The sequence below is a fragment of the Meles meles genome, chromosome 3, assembly GCF_922984935.1.
Source record: "Meles meles chromosome 3, mMelMel3.1 paternal haplotype, whole genome shotgun sequence".
NCBI classification, from domain to species: Eukaryota; Metazoa; Chordata; class Mammalia; order Carnivora; family Mustelidae; genus Meles; species Meles meles.
The window spans coordinates 91,735,446-91,752,976 of NC_060068.1; the positions used below are offsets into that span (position 1 = coordinate 91,735,446).

At 38.0% G+C, this 17,531-nt stretch overlaps 2 protein-coding genes across 4 annotated transcripts in view; one reads left to right on the plus strand and one right to left on the minus strand.

The window, feature by feature from the left end:
• Nucleotides 1–5,937, minus strand: part of IPO11 (importin 11) — a 213,336-nt gene extending 207,399 nt beyond the window's left edge. The window contains exons 1-2 of one of the 2 annotated variants that reach the window (XM_046000580.1): nt 3,613–3,680; nt 2,696–2,745 (exon numbers count right to left, since the gene is read on the minus strand). Coding sequence is in view for 1 of the 2 variants with exons in the window: in XM_046000578.1 (XP_045856534.1) it covers nt 3,613–3,621 (9 nt within the window). In the remaining variant the exon portion in view is untranslated. Of the gene's footprint in view, nt 1–2,695; nt 2,746–3,612 lie in introns of both variants that reach the window. The other variant, XM_046000578.1, reaches the window with a different exon arrangement.
• Nucleotides 5,938–6,131: 194 nt separating this feature from the next.
• On the plus strand, nt 6,132–16,565 carry DIMT1 (DIM1 rRNA methyltransferase and ribosome maturation factor). 2 transcript variants are annotated; one of them, XM_045999158.1, is made up of 12 exons: nt 6,132–6,383; nt 6,712–6,785; nt 7,935–8,021; nt 9,374–9,435; nt 9,525–9,618; nt 9,703–9,752; nt 10,805–10,928; nt 11,062–11,154; nt 11,970–12,034; nt 12,898–12,961; nt 14,439–14,545; nt 16,031–16,565. In XM_045999158.1, exons 1-12 carry the CDS (start codon nt 6,305–6,307, stop codon nt 16,071–16,073), a joined length of 942 nt encoding a protein of 313 aa, XP_045855114.1. In that variant the 5' UTR covers nt 6,132–6,304; the 3' UTR covers nt 16,074–16,565. The 2 variants fall into 2 exon arrangements, with proteins under 2 accessions (XP_045855114.1, XP_045855115.1); XM_045999159.1 differs by lacking the exon at nt 6,712–6,785.
• The last annotated feature ends 966 nt before the right edge of the window (nt 16,566–17,531 follow it).

Sequence of the window (17,531 nt, forward strand, 5' to 3'; positions counted from 1 at the left end):
CTCAGTGGGTTAAGCCTCTGCCTTCAGCTCAGTTCATCATCTCCACGTCCTGGGAGTGAGCCCCGCATCAGGCTCCCTGCTGAGCCAGGAGCCTGCTTTCCCTCCCCTGGACCCGTCTGCCTCTCTGCCTACTTATGATCTCTGCCTGTAAAATAAATTTTAAAAATCTTAAAAAAAAAAAAAAAAGAATATCCTCTACCTATCTTTTTTTTTACAGTGAAATGAACATTTTTCATTTTCTACTGGTAAAAATATAAATTGATTAACTAGGGGCACCTGGGTGGCTCAGTGGGTTAAAGCCTCTGCCTTCAGCTCAAGTCATGATCCTAGGGTCCTGGGATCAGAGCACCCCAAATCGGGCTCTCTGCTCAGCAGGGAGCCTGCTTCCCTTCCTCTCTCTCTGCCTGCCTCTCTGCCTACCTATGATCTCTGTCTGTCAAATAAATAAATAAAATCTTTTAAAAAAAATTGATTCAAATGTTTTAGAAAATAATTTGATAATGCATACCCAGATATTAAATGTCCATACAGTTTGACTAAATAATTTCATTCTTAGAAATCTATACTAGGGAAATAAAGATAGAAAATATTTCTTATGTATGCACTAAAGTGTGTATGGCTCTGTTTTTTACAATGGTATGAGAATGATTTAGTAAAATCTTATGCATTCACAAGACAAAATCTTCTGCAGAAGCTTTCAATATTAATAATCACGAATGTATAACAACTTGGGGAAGTGCTTTTCATGTCACTGTGTTTTATGAAAAATAACAGTAAATTGTATGACTTCAATTATGTAAAAATATGTGTTGCTAAAACAATAGAAAACAGTGTTTATGAACAGTGTTCATAAAGGTTATCCCAACATAGAATAATTACAGGTAAATTTTCATCTTCTTCCTAGTTTCTGTATTTTCCAAGATTTCTGCTAGTTAGATTTTTGGTTTCATTATTTTGTTTACAGTGTATGTTGTTTGTAATGAAACATATCAGATTGTTATTAAAAAGTAACAGGACTCCTGGATGGCTCACTCAATTAAGCATCTGCCTTCAGCTTAAGTCATGGTCCTGGGGTCCTGGGATGAAGGTCCAAGTTGGGCTCTCTGATCAGCAAGGAGTCTGCTTCTCCTCTCCCTCTGTGCACTCTTTCTCACTCGTTTGCTCTCTCTGAATAAATTTAAAAATCTTTAAAAAAAAATTAAAATTGATCTAAAGTCTATTAGAATGACCCAGCTAGTATACTTTACTTCCCAGCCATCTCACCAGTGATGAGAGCAACTGACTATAATGCCCACATTCAACTGGCACTAGAGACCAACAGAGCTCACAGTTAACAGGCAGGTGTCCTGTAGTGGGACTGGCACAGGCTTCCATTCCCACCTCTGCTGCTCATTACCTGAAAGACCCTGAGCAAGTACCTTTAATCTCAGTGAGACTCAGTTTCTTCCTATATAAAAAAAGGTAATCATGCTTGCCCTAACAAAATTCCCAGGGTCTCACTGAAAATTAAATAGTGTGAAAAGTATTTCCACGCCCATAAAACATAATATAAAAAATATAATATTTATAAATGTGGGCATTAGAACTTAGTACAAATAATTATTTTTGATTGAATTTGTTAAGATACCATTTATAATGATCTGAAAAGAAATTAGAACATGTTTATAGAGGAATCTTGCCCAAAGTATTTAAGGTATAAAAACTTCTTTCAGTCAAATATCATCATCTTTTTCTGTTAAGATTTAGACAGCAGATAGAAATAAAGACAAGGTACTCTATGAAATTGTCTGATTTTGTAAGGTAGAATTTCAATTTACTACCTAGATTTGGATATTGGGACAATCATGATAACGCTCCATTGTTCTAACCAAATTAGTTATTAATTAGATTTCAATTTGGTTTTGTTTTATCTTGCCCAATTGAATTATATTCCTTTTTCAAAAGTACACAGTATTTCTGTTAGTGAATCTATGCTAAGAGTGAAATCCAATCATTCTTGATATTTTTATGTTAAAAGCATGAAATTCAAACATTCTCGATATTTTTATGCCTCTTTAATACATTAAAAGTCTTTAAAGAATTATATTTTAGGGTGCCTGGGTGGCTCAGTGGGTTAAGTGTCTGCCTTAGGCTCAGGTCATGATCCAAGGGTCCTGGGATTGAGCCCCCCGTCAGGCTCCTTGCTCAGCAAGGACCCAGCTTCTCCCTCTCCCTCTCCCTCTGCCTGCTGCTCCCCCTGCTTCTGCTCTCTCTCCCTGGCAAATAAATAAATAAATAATTTTTTTAAAGGAACTATATTTTATACAAGAAAATGCTTACAACATTTTGTTGTTATTCTTTATTATATTTCCTGGCACATATAAAAAGTTATCATTTTAAGCATGCTGTAAATTTAAGTGAGCTTCTTCTTCTACCAAAGCAAATGCTATTATAATTCTTTTTCAAATTATATTATATTAAAAAACAAAAAATATAGGAATGGCAAAGAATCTACTGTGCACATCCAAATGGAAAAATGATTATTTTCATTAACAAAGGAGATAAACATGAACCAGAGAAGCATAAAATTATTTATTATAATTCAAAGCCATTTGTGGCTGCAAAGATAACTCAAATACATTCCAGCATAAATTCCCAATGCTCCTGTCTTTAATGCAGCTCATAACTCAGTGTCACACAATTTTCTAGGACTTACGGGTCCACGGTGCACCCAACATTATCTCACTTCTGAATGCTGCCTTGATACTAACAGAAAAAAAAAATTGGTGAATATGGGCAAAATAATAAAGGACCCCAATTATAAGAACAAGTCTCCCATACTAATGACAGTAGCCCTCCCCATGTTCTTTTATTTCTATAGAATTTCCTCAATCTACTTTACTTTAGTGCAAAAAGTAACAAATCTTTACCTGTGGTACACACCAGGTACCAATTTGGCATGGTATACACACACACCAATTTCCTAGAGGGTTTGTTAAAAATGCATTTGCCAGGGCCCAAACTTACTCTGATCCAGAATGTTCAGGGTGGGCTTAGACATGTGAATTTTCATTATGTGCTATATTAGTTTGCTTGGGCTGCCATATCAAATACCACAGACTGGGTGGCTTAAAGAATAGAAATGTATTTTCTCACAGTTCTAGAGGCTAGAAACTGAAGATCATGGTGTCAGCATGGTTGATTTCTCCTCAGGCCTCTCTCCTTGGCTCGTTGATGGCCACCTCCCTGCATCCCCATAAGGTCTCCTCTGTGCACACACACACCCCTGCTGTTTGTGTATACAAATGTCCTCCTTTTATAAGGATATCAGTTGATGGATTAGAGCCCAGCCTAGTGATCTCATTCTGCTTAATCATCTCTTTAAAGGTCCTAACTCCAAATAGAGACACATTGTGAGGTACATGAGGTTAGGGCTTTTAACAGATGAATTTTGGGAGGATACTATTCAGCTGTAACTGAGGTACATGAGGTTAGGGCTTTTAACAGATGAATTTTGGGAGGATACAATTCAGCTGTAACAAGTGCCACACTGTTTCTGATACAGGTGGCCCAAGATTCACATATAGACAAACATCAGTTTAGATTCTAGGTAAGCTAAATGTACATACTCACCTTAGTCATTTAGTTTTCTGTGCCTTAAAACATGTGGTCTCTTCTAGGAGGGTCTTGGTCTTTTACTCCTAAGAAAATATCATTTGATTGTCATTTGGTTTTCCATCCTTGTTATCTCCTCTATTCACTCTTTAGCAAAAGCAAAGGAGACTTACATTTTGCAGTAGTACCCTGAACTATGAAAAGAGGGATTCTGTCTAGGACACAGATTCACCTAGAAGTTTAATGTTAAACCTTTTTTTCCCCCCAGCTAGTAGAATTATCTTCCCACTCCAAAATTTCAAGCTCTCCCTGGCCTGTCCATATTAATTCTCCCAACAAAAATCTCACCCCACTTTCCTTCTATTGTACCATCGTACTTCTTCCATTCACAATGTCTCCTACCTTCATGCTTTTTCCTCACTTACTGCAGTTAGTTACAGCAGAAACTGCCAGGGTATGAGACTTCTAGATTTGTGTCCTCAGGTCTCTGATCAGATTATTTCCATCATGGAAATAACAGCCTTGCCAGACTATGCTATATAAAATAGCCTCCCCACCCCATCCTGTTGATCTCTATCTCCTCTGCTTTACTTTTCCCTGCACACTCATCACCACCTGCCATAATGTGTTTTTTCCTCCACCAGAACATAAGTTCCATTTTGCTGTTCTCATAGTGTAGAACAGTAAGCCAGGAAGACGAGCACAGCCTTGAGGTGATCTTGTACTTCTCTTGTGAAGTAAAAGGCAAGGTCTTCTGCTGAGAGGGAACTGGGGAGGTGGTAGGGGAAACGAGCCTGAGAATAATTCAGCAGGTCCGAAGATCTTTTATGGAAAAGGGGAGAGATTGGAGAAAATTCAAGAAGAGTGCTAGAGCTAAGAGAGCAAGAGCTAAAGGAGAGCCCATGAATGTTTCCTATCTACACTACTGTGTGATCTCTGGCAATTCTCACAGCCTGGGGAGGAAAAGAAAATGCAAAATGGTTATTCTGGTTCCTCAGTGACCATCATTGCTCCTTGGCATAACATCTTAGGCCCTTCATAGTAAGGCCCTACTTACCTCTCCTATTTATTCCTGAGCTCTACCAAGTTTCTTTTTCTCCCTTAAACCTCTTTATATCTTGTCTTTGTGACTACGGTTTCCTCTGAATTCCCAAGTTTCCCCTGGCTAATTTTTGTTTATCCCTTAAAGACTCCACTCAAATACTGTATTTTGAAAATGTTCCCGAAGTTCCTCAAATATTAGCCACTGCACTAATCATCATCAAATTTTTTTCTTAAAACCCACGATCTTTGGAATACAGACCTAGGTTCAAGATGCAGCTATCATTTACTGTGTGATCTTGAGCAAAATAGTAAACATTTTTACCCTTCAGCCACCTCATCTGTAAAATGGATATAATGATAAGACCTATTTCAGACAACTGTTTGAAAAGATTAAATGAAATAATGTACCCAAAGTACCTGGTGTGTAACTGAACAGCTAAGGATGTTATTATTATAATAACTTGCATGTTTCCCTCTCTTGAAAGTTCCTTAAAAGCAGTGGTCATGTCATGTTCATCTGCTTATCCCTAATATTTGACACAGTACTTGGAACACGTAGGTTCTCCAGAATTGTGTAATAAATTAATGATTAATGGAATGAAATAAGTAGTTAAAGATGCTTCTAAGATTATGAGATTTTTCCTGAGTTCGAGTTACAGCAAAGAAAGACCAAGGGTTAGGGATGCAAACATATTATTTGCGCGAGGAAAAGGCACTTTTGGTAATCCAAACAGGAGCATCTTTTTTCAAGAAAATACAGCACACACTGAAAAATTAAAAACTGAGAATCGTTACATTGGCAGGCAAAACAGACGTGGACTTCATACTCAGGAGCTAACAATCAGATACACCCAATACAAAAACTTATATCCACATTTACTGCGTTTCGGACTTTCTGCCTCTCTCTTTCAATGGAATTGACTCTGGGAAGTGAAGTTTCTTATTTAACTTTGAATATCCAGCACCCAGTAATGTTTAATCGCGGCTGGAGCTCGATAAATATTTCGGGACTGAGTCAATGGCACAAAAGGAAGCAAAACAGCTAGTAGCCCTAATGGAAGTAAAAATCTGTTGCATTCCCAGAGGTTCTCCCCACAACCCAAGCAGCGAACTCATTCGCCGGAAGGAGCAAGCTCCTTATCCCAAGATCCCGGTTTCCCACCCCAGAGTTTGCTGGGAAACAGGAGCAAGGCACAGGACAGAAACAAATCTTCTCAGGATTCCACCGGTCTTAGCGCCTGGCTTGAGGAAACATCCACACTCCTAACCGCATTATATAATTTAAACCGCCTCCACATCTTTGCGAGCAGCACCCCAAAAATTACCGGACCCACTCCGCGCTGACAGGAAAAAGAAGCCCCGCTCTGCTTCTAAACGAGCCAATCCAAATAGCCCGGATAGGGGGCGCGGTGTCTTCTGGGATGTGTAGTCTATCCAGTTTAAGGCTGCTCCTCATGACTACAATTCCCGGCGCCACGGGGCTCTAACGTCTGTCCCCTTCCTGGGGGCGGAGCGCCCGGCGAACTGGGGAAGGGCCCTCGCCCCTCCCCCAGGTGACGGAGTGTGGTGCAAAAAGTGCCGGGGTGGGAGTTCCCACGTGTTGGTGCTTGGTAGCCGACTTTGGTCCACGCTGATCTCCAAGTCCTGTGGATCTGCGCCCGCGGCGATGCCGAAGATCAAGTCGGGGACGAGTGGTCGCCGGCGCGAGCGGCTCAAAGAGAGCCGGGAGCTTAAGAGCGCCGGAGGTGGGGACAACCGGGAAGGGGCTGTGTTCAGGTGTGATCATCCCGCAGGATCCAGTCGGGGACACGGACACAGATCTGGACCCAGGACTGTAAGGCCGGTGGCGGCGGCGGTCCTGGATCGCCGGCGAGGCCTTGGGCCGCATCTGCCTTCCTTTCTTGCAGAAGGGGTGGACTTAAAGCACTGGGTCACCTCGTCTCCGAGCGTGACGTTCGATGATGGCTCTCGTTGGCGCAGAAAAGTTCCCCCAGCCACCCTGCTTTCTCCTCTGGGACGGTCTAATGTCTGCTTTTCCTTGGGAAGTTAAGGTTCTTTCGTATTTTCTTCCAGGACTCATGTTCAACACGGGGATTGGACAGCATATTTTGAAAAACCCTCTCATTGTCAACAGCATTATCGATAAGGTTGGTGTGGAAGAGGAAAAGGAGAGAGTTGTTGAGTTATTGATTCTATTCTTAGGAATACTTCAACGCACGGAGGATGTCTGTCATAAAATAGATTATAAATATTTGTAGAATGAATTGAAGAATTGTCTGGGATTCATAGGCTGACTATTGCTTTATAGACTGATTTGCTTTATTCTGTGGTCTGGGTGTCTCCTGGCTCCAAATTCTTTCTGTAGATTACTTACTTCATAGCTGAACATTTGTACTTGTTCAATTCCAGATTATTGTTATTCTATTTCTAATCACTTTTTCTAGACACTATCTATCACTGTTAGTTTTTATTTACTCCAGAGCCTAAAAAGATGTCATAATGACAGCTTAAGTATTTTCCGCAGAGAAACTTAAATGTTACAATCCAGTGCCTCATATAAACCCTTTGGAGTATTCTTCTTGTGTGGGTAATGTGGATGTTCTCTTACTGTTCTGGATAATCAGAGTGCTGGAACATGAAATATATGTGATACAGATTACTTTCGCAGTTACAGAGGAGGCATCCTGGAGCTCTAGAGAGAACATTACATATTTAGAGGCTCTCATCTTGACCTACTGTTGTTTGCCAAATGAGGGCCTGACTTTTTAACCTTTTTGGCTCATGGATTTCCTTTGAGCAGCTGATGAAAGCTATGTACCCAGCACACTGCAGCTTTGTGCATACAAACATCTGGGGCTGTGTACAATTTCTAGGTATTCCTATCCCTGAAAGCATACATGGGTTGAAAATTGAGAAATCCCAGTGCAACATGCTGTGATTCTTAGGCAAGTTCGTAATATACAGTCCTTCCTTGTTTGAACTTACTGATAATAAGAGTTGGCTAAAAGATGCTGTTGGAGGTAGAAAACAGAAAGCCATTCCCAGAAAGTTCCTGCTTTTCTGAGTCCTAAAATTTTCTGATTCCTAACTGTTGCCCCAGCTTAGGAGAGGTGACAGATTTCCACTTTAACCTAATGTTAATGAGAAAATTTTGTCAAGCAGATAGACCTGAAGGAATCTCATAGAAGTGAAATCAATCTCTTAACCACGTGCTTTTGAGCAAAGACACTCAGGTGTAAAATAAATGATGTGTTCGGATGTGCCAGTAAAGCTAAAGTAACTGTGCTTGCTTGCAGGCTGCCTTAAGACCAACTGACGTGGTGTTGGAAGTTGGACCTGGAACTGGCAATATGACTGTAAAGTTGCTGGAAAAGGCAAAAAAGGTAAAAAGGGAATTATTTGTTTTGGTATCAGAAATATATATGTGAGTAGGCTCACCCGGTTTACAAACAGAAATCTATTTTAATTAATCGCTGTTACTTTAACAGCAACATTTGATACTTTGCTTATGGCTTTATCTTAACAAATATGGGCAAAATGGATAAAAGTGGTAAAACCTACAAACTTCCAGCTATTAATCCAAGTCTTAGGAATGGAATTTACAGCATGGTTGCTATAGTTAGCAATATATATTGTATGTATATTTTCAAGCTGCTAAGAGAGTACATCTTAAAAGTTCTCATCAAAAGACAAAAATTCTTATATATAACTATGTGTGGCAATGGATGCTAACTAGACTGTTACACAATATATGCATATTTTGAAGTATATAAACATATTGTTATACACCTGAAATTAGTATGTTATAATGTGAATTATATCTTGATTTCAAAAAAATGGATTAAAGAGAATATGGGATGTATTAATCAGCAAAACAGAAAACACATTTGGTTTTTCAATATAGGGTATTTAATATAGGGTATTTAATATAGGGAGTTGTTGACATGGTTGTTAGATGACTGAAAGAAAATGGGAACACACTGGGGCACCTGGGTGGCTCAGTGGGTTAAGCCTCTGCCTTTGGCTCTCAGGTTACCATCTCAAGGTCCTGGAATCGAGCCCCACATCGGGCTCTCTGCTCGGCGGGGAGCCTGCTTTCTCCACCCCCACCCCCTGCCTGCCTCTCTGTCTGCCTGTGATCTCTCTCTGTCAAATAAATAAATAAAATCTTTAAAAAATAAAGGAAGAAAAGGGGAACACTGAAGTAACCCAAAAATAATAATTACAAAGAGGAGCTACCACCTCCAGGCTCAGGGGAACAAAGCAAGGAGGCTGGAGTATTGGAACCTAGAGGAGGAGATCTGAAGAACTGTGTCATGAGATTAGGATGCCACCTGGCTGCTGCTGGTAGCTTCTGTGTGTCATGGCTGACCCAGTTTCCAATTAAATGGATCCAAAATGTAGGAATGGGGTTAAGGGAACCAGTCGGCATTACTGGAATACCCATGGGCTAGCAACATCAGGAAACAGTTACCATCAAAGACCTCAAGGGGCACAAGGAGGAACTGCTCAGTAAGAGCGGGAGCCATTGAACAGGGGCCAGAGAGCAGTCTGCTTTTCTGAACGCAGTTCTTTGTTGTTTGAAATGGCAGAGAATTGAGGGAGAATTGAAGGTAATATTGTGGGGAAAAAGTTTGATTCATGTTGATCATGTAAGAGTTAGGATTGAGATAACAAGATTTATATGCCATAATTAACCCTCAAATACATTTTTTTTTTTTTTTTTTTAATGTAGGTAGTTGCCTGTGAACTTGACCCAAGGCTAGTAGCGGAACTTCACAAAAGAGTTCAGGGCACGTGAGTATGAGTATGCATGACAGAATTAAAGTGCATTTCAATCTCATGAAACGGTATTGTTTTTTAATTGCTATTTTTCTTTTCATTAGGCCTCTGGCCAGCAAACTTCAAGTACTGGTAGGTGATGTGTTGAAAACAGATCTGCCATTCTTTGATGCTTGTGTGGCAAATTTGCCATATCAGGTATGTTTCCATATTGTTGGAACATTATACAAATTGTTTCTTTGGTGTGTCTTCCCCAGAAATAACTAGTTAATTCTCTTACAGATCTCTTCCCCTTTTGTCTTCAAGCTGTTGCTACACCGACCTTTTTTCAGGTTTGTGACAAAAGACCAAAATTACTGCCAAATCTTAGGCCATAAACACAGAGAGCCAAAGATGGAAGTTAATTCAATTAAAAAACTATTGGGGAGTGTTTTGTAGAAAATATCTATTTCTGTGGAGGTCTTTCTTTTTTAATGCAGTTGACAGAGTTCTGGTGGGGATGTGCAGTGTAAGGACTGCCTCTGAGACCAAATGGCCTTTCCCTGTTTTCTCATACTCTTGCCATTAGTCTGGGTTAGACTCCTTATTACCCTGAATCTCAACAGTTGCAGTGGCCTCCTGACTGGTCCCTAGCACATTATATAACGGGTTTTCAAACTGCAATTCAGAAATCGCTCACTGCTTATAAATCTATTGAGTCAGGACCATCATTTTTTTTTTTAATGACAAGGAATAGAGTATATCAGAAGACATTCATTGCACGTGGCCGGGTACTTAAAGTTTTGTGAAACTTTTGCTCGAGTTACATAAACACATAGTTGTGGCATAGGATGCAGTGTTAAATATTTTTCTTAGTATGGCTTATTGTCAAAAAAAGTTTCAAACTCAAAACCCAGCTTTGAAGATGCTCTTCTCCTATGCAAGAGCCTCCCAAAAGCCTCTGCATTGCTTTCTGACATCCACGCTCCTTAGCCTCAGATATCAGGACACCAGTGTCACAACCTGCCTCTCCTCCTCGGCTCTTCCATAGGGTGTTTCCTTCCCCATAAATACCATTGGGCTGCCAAGTCAATTTGGTTTGAGGTTTTTTTTCCCTCAAAGGGTTAATGAACTAGTGCTTATCGGAAATACTTTCTCATCTAAACATGGAGGGTTTATATGTGTAAATTAGTGGGGCAGCCATTATAAAATGAAAAGCCAGCTGGCTCATTTTATGGTAATAAATCTAAAGCTGAAAGTTTTCTGCCTTCTAATCAGCTAAATGACTTCTCTCTCATTAACCAGATACTGCTTTGCTCCATTTCCTACCTAAGAAAACTGATGTTGAAATACCTTTATAGTTAAAAGTAACCATTTTCCTTATTCCTTCCTACTGTGTCTTCAGATGTGCTATACTTATGTTTCAAAGAGAATTTGCTCTCCGACTAGTTGCAAAGCCTGGAGATAAATTATACTGCAGACTCTCAATCAATACACAGCTGTTAGCACGAGTGGACCATCTGATGAAAGTAAGTGACTGTTAGTAAAATAACGTGGCTTACCTCATCCATGAGCATCTAGTTGTGCCTTCTGTGAGCAAAGCATATTTGATTATTAATTTAAAATTCTTTTTTAGAGGACTCCTTATTTTCTGATTAACAGGTTGGAAAGAATAACTTCAGGCCACCTCCCAAGGTAGAGTCCAGTGTCGTAAGAATAGAACCTAAGAATCCACCACCACCTATCAATTTTCAGGTGAGGTTAAAGTACTAGGTCGTTTAGTAAAGGAGGAAAAAAGACCAAGCTGGAAGACGTGTGTCTCTAGTAGCAGAAAAATACTGAATTAATCTAAATGTCTAAACAGGAAAATGCCAATTATGACATCCCTAGGTTGGGAGGAGATGGAATAATTGGATATAAGATCATTGTGAAGAGCACAAAAAAGCATGGAAAATGTTTGCAGAAAGTACAACTTAGCATGGCTTTGCATTTTGCTAACAAGTACAGCTATAGAAAACATGTATCTATTTGAGTAGACTCAGAAAACAAGTTAAAAGGAAAATAGTTGTTGTTAGGGCAATATTATGAATAACAATTTTCAATCATAATTTATGTTTCTGCAATTTAAAAAGTGAATAAGTTGCATCACTTGATGTAAAACCGTACTGCACGTGATTACTTGTGTGGTCAGTAACTCCTGGTAATGGAATGGTTTGTTAATTACTCCTATAGGGTGGGTCAGGTATGTTGCACAAGCTATATTCTAAATCATGTCTGTTTTGAATTGTTTTTTGAAAATGTACTTTGATTTAAATATATGTCATGTACTTTGTTCAGATGTGGAAAATTTTTTTTCCTAACTTCTAAAAGTGAGGATAAAATTTTCAGTGAGGTAGACAGAAGTGCCAAAAATCGAGTACATATTTTTGCATGGGTCAACCAGATCAAGATCAGAACACTTTCATCACTCCAGAAGGTTATTTCAGTTTTATATATTAAAAGACAAAATAATACCTAGCAGACACAGGCAAGGTTTGATATTTTAAGAAATAATTCATCTTCTGTTTCAGGAATGGGATGGCCTAGTAAGGATCACCTTTGTTAGGAAAAACAAGACACTTTCTGCTGCATTTAAGTGAGTATTTTACTCATTTATGATAGATGAAGGACCAGTGCTAAAGAACTGTGCAAGTGATAGCATTTGGTCCTTATCCTGAACAGATACCCTAAAGCATAAGGATTACCCATGTTCAGACACACTTTTCATTTTCACCAACTTGTACTTTAAGGGGCAGGAAAATTTAACAAAGAAAGTTCCTGAAATTTGGAATTAGATCAGGTTTTTTGGCAAAAGAGGAAAATAAAAACTCCCAAAACTTACCACACGTTTCATTTTTCCTTGGAAAAATGGAGTGATGGTGGGCCCTTTCCACACTTGTGAAAAATTCATGCAATTTTATTAACTTGGAAACATTATTAAGTAGCAGTTTGACGCCCAAGGGCCAGAGAGGTTCTGACAGCTGTTATTGCGCTTTTGTTCTTTTTAAGGTGATGTTTTTGTGGAGTGTACAGAACTCCTTTAAGAATTTCAGAGATTTTGGGGGCGCCTGGGTGGCTCAGTGGGTTAAAGCCTCTGCCTTTGGCTCAGGTCATGATCCCAGGGTCCTGGGGTCGAGCCCTGCATCGGGCTCTCTGCTCAGCAGGGAGCCTGCTTCCTCCTCTCTCTCTCTCTGCCTGCCTCTCTGCCTACTTGTAATTTCTGTCTGTCAAATAAATAAATAAAATCTTAAAAAAAAAAAAATTTCAGAGATTTTTACTAGAACTTTACTTTTTAAATGTAACTAGTTTGTAATTGTTTCTTAGATTTAAATATTCAACACCTTTTAGTCCCTTAATCTTACTACATGGAACATACATTTAACTTTACCATAAACTGAAAGGAAAGTATAATCTCTAATTTTGGAAAAATAATAGCAATATTGCTTCTTTATGTTATAGGTCAAGCGCAGTGCAACAGCTACTGGAAAGAAACTACAGAATTCACTGTTCAGTCCATAATATTGTAAGCAAAAAATATTTCTGTGGTCTCTGGTTCTGAATTGTTGTGTTTTAAAATGCCCCTCTACTTCCTATTCTTTTTCATCTATCATCACTTGATTCTTAATTTGGTACATTTCATAGGATTCTTAAAAGTAATCTATTAACTAGCACAACCTTAACTTGAACTCTGATAGGTCAATACTGCTGTATGTTCGTGGAATAGATCTGAGTAGCCTTGATTACTCCACCTGAGCTTCTTTAACTAGTTGTTCTTAGACATAAAAGCCATTCAGTTGAGTCATAATTTTCCCAAAGCTTTAGGTATGTGTAATTTTCCCAAAAAATACCGAAGTTTAGGTATTTAGCTCCTCCCCTTAGGTATAGAAGTCTGTACAATTTGCTGTGCTCTGAATTGTGACCATTCCTTGTTTGTTGCTCATGAAGCAATTCAATTTAAGTTTGCATTTTCTGGGTAACTTTTTTTAATATGCAGAAATTGAAATAATTCGAATTAAGTATAGGCTGAATAGCAGATTTACAGTTGTAAGCCTCATGCCTCTTTACTATCTGTGCAACATTTTCTTCAACCAATTTTCTGTGTGTCAGCACACATACACATAGCCATAAATATAACTGTGCTGTTTGATAACTTTTTAGTTCTTTCACATTAAACAGAGCAGAAAGATAAGAGCAAATATCCATTGTATTTTTTGACTCAGATTTTGTATGGTTTAATATATCATATTGCTACCTTCATTTTCTCTTTTATGGACAAAGTCATTAAACATCTGCCTAGGTTGGAAAATATTAACCTGGATTAAGGAAAATTTTTGGAGGAAAGATGTGAGGTATAAAATATTTAATATTCCCCAGGGTCAGAGGTCATCTCTTTGAGAAAAACGGGCTGATAAAATTACATTTGTGCCAAGAAAATGTGAGGTATTTTTAAAGGAGTAACAGCTGCTGTAAAATTCAGTTTACAGCTTAATTATTTTTTGATATATAGTACCTTAACTCCAGAAACTTAACTATTTCAGAATTTTTTTTTTTTTAAAGATTTTATTTATTTATTTGACAGAGAGAGATCACAAGTAGGCAGAGAGGCAGGCAGAGAGAGAGGAGGAAGCAGGCTCCCTGTGGAGCAGAGAGCCCGATGCGGGGCTCGATCCCAGGACCCTGAGATCATGACCTGAGCCAAAGGCAGCGGCTTAATCCACTGAGCCACCCAGGCGCCCCAACTATTTCAGAATTTTTAAGAAAAAGGGAAGTATACAGGTTTAACTCATTCAGAGTTTTCTGAGTATTTGGTATATGCTGAAAATTAATTACTTAATAATTAGAGGTCCAATTCTAATTTGCACAAATAGGCTGTTCAAACTATTTTGAGCAAACAAAGGTGACTATTTTATCAGTTACTGAACTAAAAAAAAAAAAAAAGAGAGCCAACATGACTTCATTAAAGATATGTTGTTCATTTATTCTGAATCTTATATTGATAGATAATACCAGAAGATTTCAGCATAGCAGATAAAATACAGCAAGTCCTAACCAGCACAGGTTTTAGTGATAAGCGGGCCCGTTCCATGGACATAGATGACTTCATCAGGTAATAACATTTTCCTTTTCTCCTAAGTGTTTACATTTCTTTACTGTGACACCTTCAGATTAGAGATTTAAAGGCTTTTAAGCGGTATAAGGTGCTACCTGGAGTTATTGCATAGCACTTCCATGGCATGGAATAGTATTTGGTGTAGAAGATGGAGGCTAGTTAGCTGCAGCAGAATGAACATTTTAAGAACAGTAATAAAAGAACAGTCCGAGCCTGGAGATAGCCTCTGTGTCAATGTGTGTTGTGGTATGTGTGCTCCTCCCCTTCAGCCTCCTCCCCAAACTCCCATTCATAGTTAGTCTTAATAGTGTGTGTCTTCAAAGTAGCCTGTAAGGTAGAAGAAGCATAATGTATGTCATTGGAACTCATTTTTTTTTTCTGTACTGGGAAGAGCTATTGTTAAACAGATCCTACACATGAAACAATGTCAATTATAATCGTACCTGGTTTTCAGTTCTAACTGGTTTAGTAATATAGTTACTTGTTTTGTAGACTGAGGCAAGTTCTACATACCTAAAATAAAAGAAGGGTGTCATAATTAATGGGGTAATGCAGACCGAAATGTATTTTCCTTGAATTGTAGTCTTACGAAAGCAAATTAAGCCTTCAGTTACCTATGCTCACTGTTTTTAAGCATTAACACTTTGATTTCCTAATAAACCATTACTTAACAGCTTTTGCCTGTTCAGCCAATTCATGTTTAGAAAGTCCATGTTCTAGGAGCTGAATTAAAAATGAGGGTAGATTGTTACAAAAGTGACTGACTTGACTTTTCTAAGCTGGCAGCATAGTTTCATATGTGACAGATGGGGTTTATATTTTATGTTGGCAGTCAGTACTACTGAGTCTTCATCAGAGGTTAATCCTAGGAGTTGAACATTACTCATAAGTACCGATCTTACTTTTTCAAACAGTCTAATCCACCTTCAACTCTTCCTGTGGGCCATCCTGAAAATCATCTTAATTCTAAACAGAAATAGTTCATCTTATTTTAATTGTCACCAAATTTCTTCAAGGTTATTAAGCATATGCATTTTGCTAACTGGGATCCGGTAAGTACAAAGGTATCAAGAGAGAAGCAATGTGTTAAGTACTTAATTGGAACCTCAGTAAGTGAGCCCAGAAAGGAAAAATGAACATGTGAGATTATCTCTTGTTCTCTTACCATGTTGAAACGGAACAAGGGCCACTGAGGTCTTATGTCTGGATAGTGGAGATCTAAGATAATTTGGTCAGCATTACCATAACTTAAGACACATAGGCTGTGACAAAAGAGGCCAAGAATGATGTTGATTTTAACCAATATATACCTTGCAAATTTAATTGGAGAATAAAGTTTCTGTAATGACTAGTGTTAGGAAGAGGTGGGCTTCAGAGGTTTGCTGATGTGTTTGTTTTAGAATTCGTGGTATAGGAACTATGTATTGTTATATGCAATAAATTACCTTTTCAATACCATTTCATTTTGGTTTCTTTTTTCAGATTGCTACATGGATTCAATGCAGAAGGTATACATTTTTCTTAGGAATCTGGAAAACAGAATTTTCCAAACTCAAGAAAAAGAAACTGGAATTACATTATTTTTAACAATTTGAAAAGATGAACCATGCCTTTGCTTCACTGGAACATATGTGCTTGGCTATTTTTGACTTCCTACTACTGTCACCATTTATTACTCTGAATTTTTGTGGTTGTAAGTCAGTCAATTCTAAGTACCCAAGTTTTTTTTGGTTGTGGTGTTTTTAGTATCTAAAGTAGGGCAGGGTCCAGTCTTTGCATGATAATCTTCAAGAGCCGCAGGCACGCACAACTTTACACTTAAACTTACCATTTCTAACAGATTAGTGTATAAAGATATTACTGTTCTATTTTCTATGTTATATATTACTATGAGGACCTCTCTAGGTCTTTGTCCCTCAAATAGTAAAAAAAACTAAAATATGCTTAACTCAGTCACATATTTCCCATAGTATTTCCTTTTATTAATCTGCACAATAAAACAACTGTTTCTTATTTTGCTTCTCTCATTCCTTCTTTATCTTACGCAGCTTCTTTCACTTACTGCCTATGCCTTTAAGCTGTCCTGTGGCATTCATAGGCTCCATCAGGTTCTGGGTAAATGTGAGTCCGCTACCGCCACCATGCGGTGGTGCCAGGCATGTAACTTCTGGGCCTGGTTCCTCAACTGAAATAAGGAAGCTCAACGAGAATAAAATGAACTATAAGACAGTATGTTTTTTCTTGGGGAAAGCCACAGGTTTAACAAAATTTCAAAGGGTTTTATAAATCAAAACTAGCTTTGAAGTTCAAATTCTGCCCTTCAACTTATTTAAAACAAACAAACATCACAACCAGCCATTTTCTCATAACTAGAAGCTCTTGGTATTCATGTGACTTCTGGAAAACTAAAAGTTCCAGCATCTTTTTCATATACTAATGCTTAGTTTTAAGCTGTTTTTAAAATGGCCGGTTGACAATTTGAATAGGTGCCCTAAACGAGTCTTAATTAGCTACTATGTTTAAATCATTATAAATATAATACTAAGTGTTGTTAATGTCTTTTGATAAAGAACTATAGTATGTGATTATTTTATTTATATAAAGAAATTAATAAAAATATCTTAATTGATAACTGATTTTTTTAAAGCCTAACTTAATAGAAAGGCTGCTTCCAAATTATTTTAACAAAGGTACACTGAGTAAACCTAGAAAGGAAGTTGTTTACCTAAACAGATTTTTTTTCTGGCTTCAAAGTGATACACTAAAACACTCCTATATAAATAAAATAATTACTTATTAATAGGAATATCAGCTTTCAAGAAATCTGATAAAGTAATAATGTTTAATCCAGATCCAAAAAATTCTTTAAATAGCTGCATCAAGCCACTTCTACATAAATATTAAATATACCTTGAGTTTTTTTTTAATATCACAAAACTACTTTGCAAAATTTATTTGTACCATCTCTAGCCTTAAAGGAAAT

Excerpts from the sequence above, each read along its gene's own strand:
- DIMT1 (XM_045999158.1), top strand. The coding sequence starts at position 6,305 with ATGCCGAAGATCAAGTCGGGGACGAGTGGTCGCCGGCGCGAGCGGCTC. Across the intron at positions 8,022-9,373 it reads TGCTGGAAAAGGCAAAAAAG|GTAGTTGCCTGTGAACTTGA; the intron begins GTAAAAAGGGAA and ends TTTTTAATGTAG. Across the intron at positions 11,155-11,969 it reads CACCACCTATCAATTTTCAG|GAATGGGATGGCCTAGTAAG; the intron begins GTGAGGTTAAAG and ends CTTCTGTTTCAG.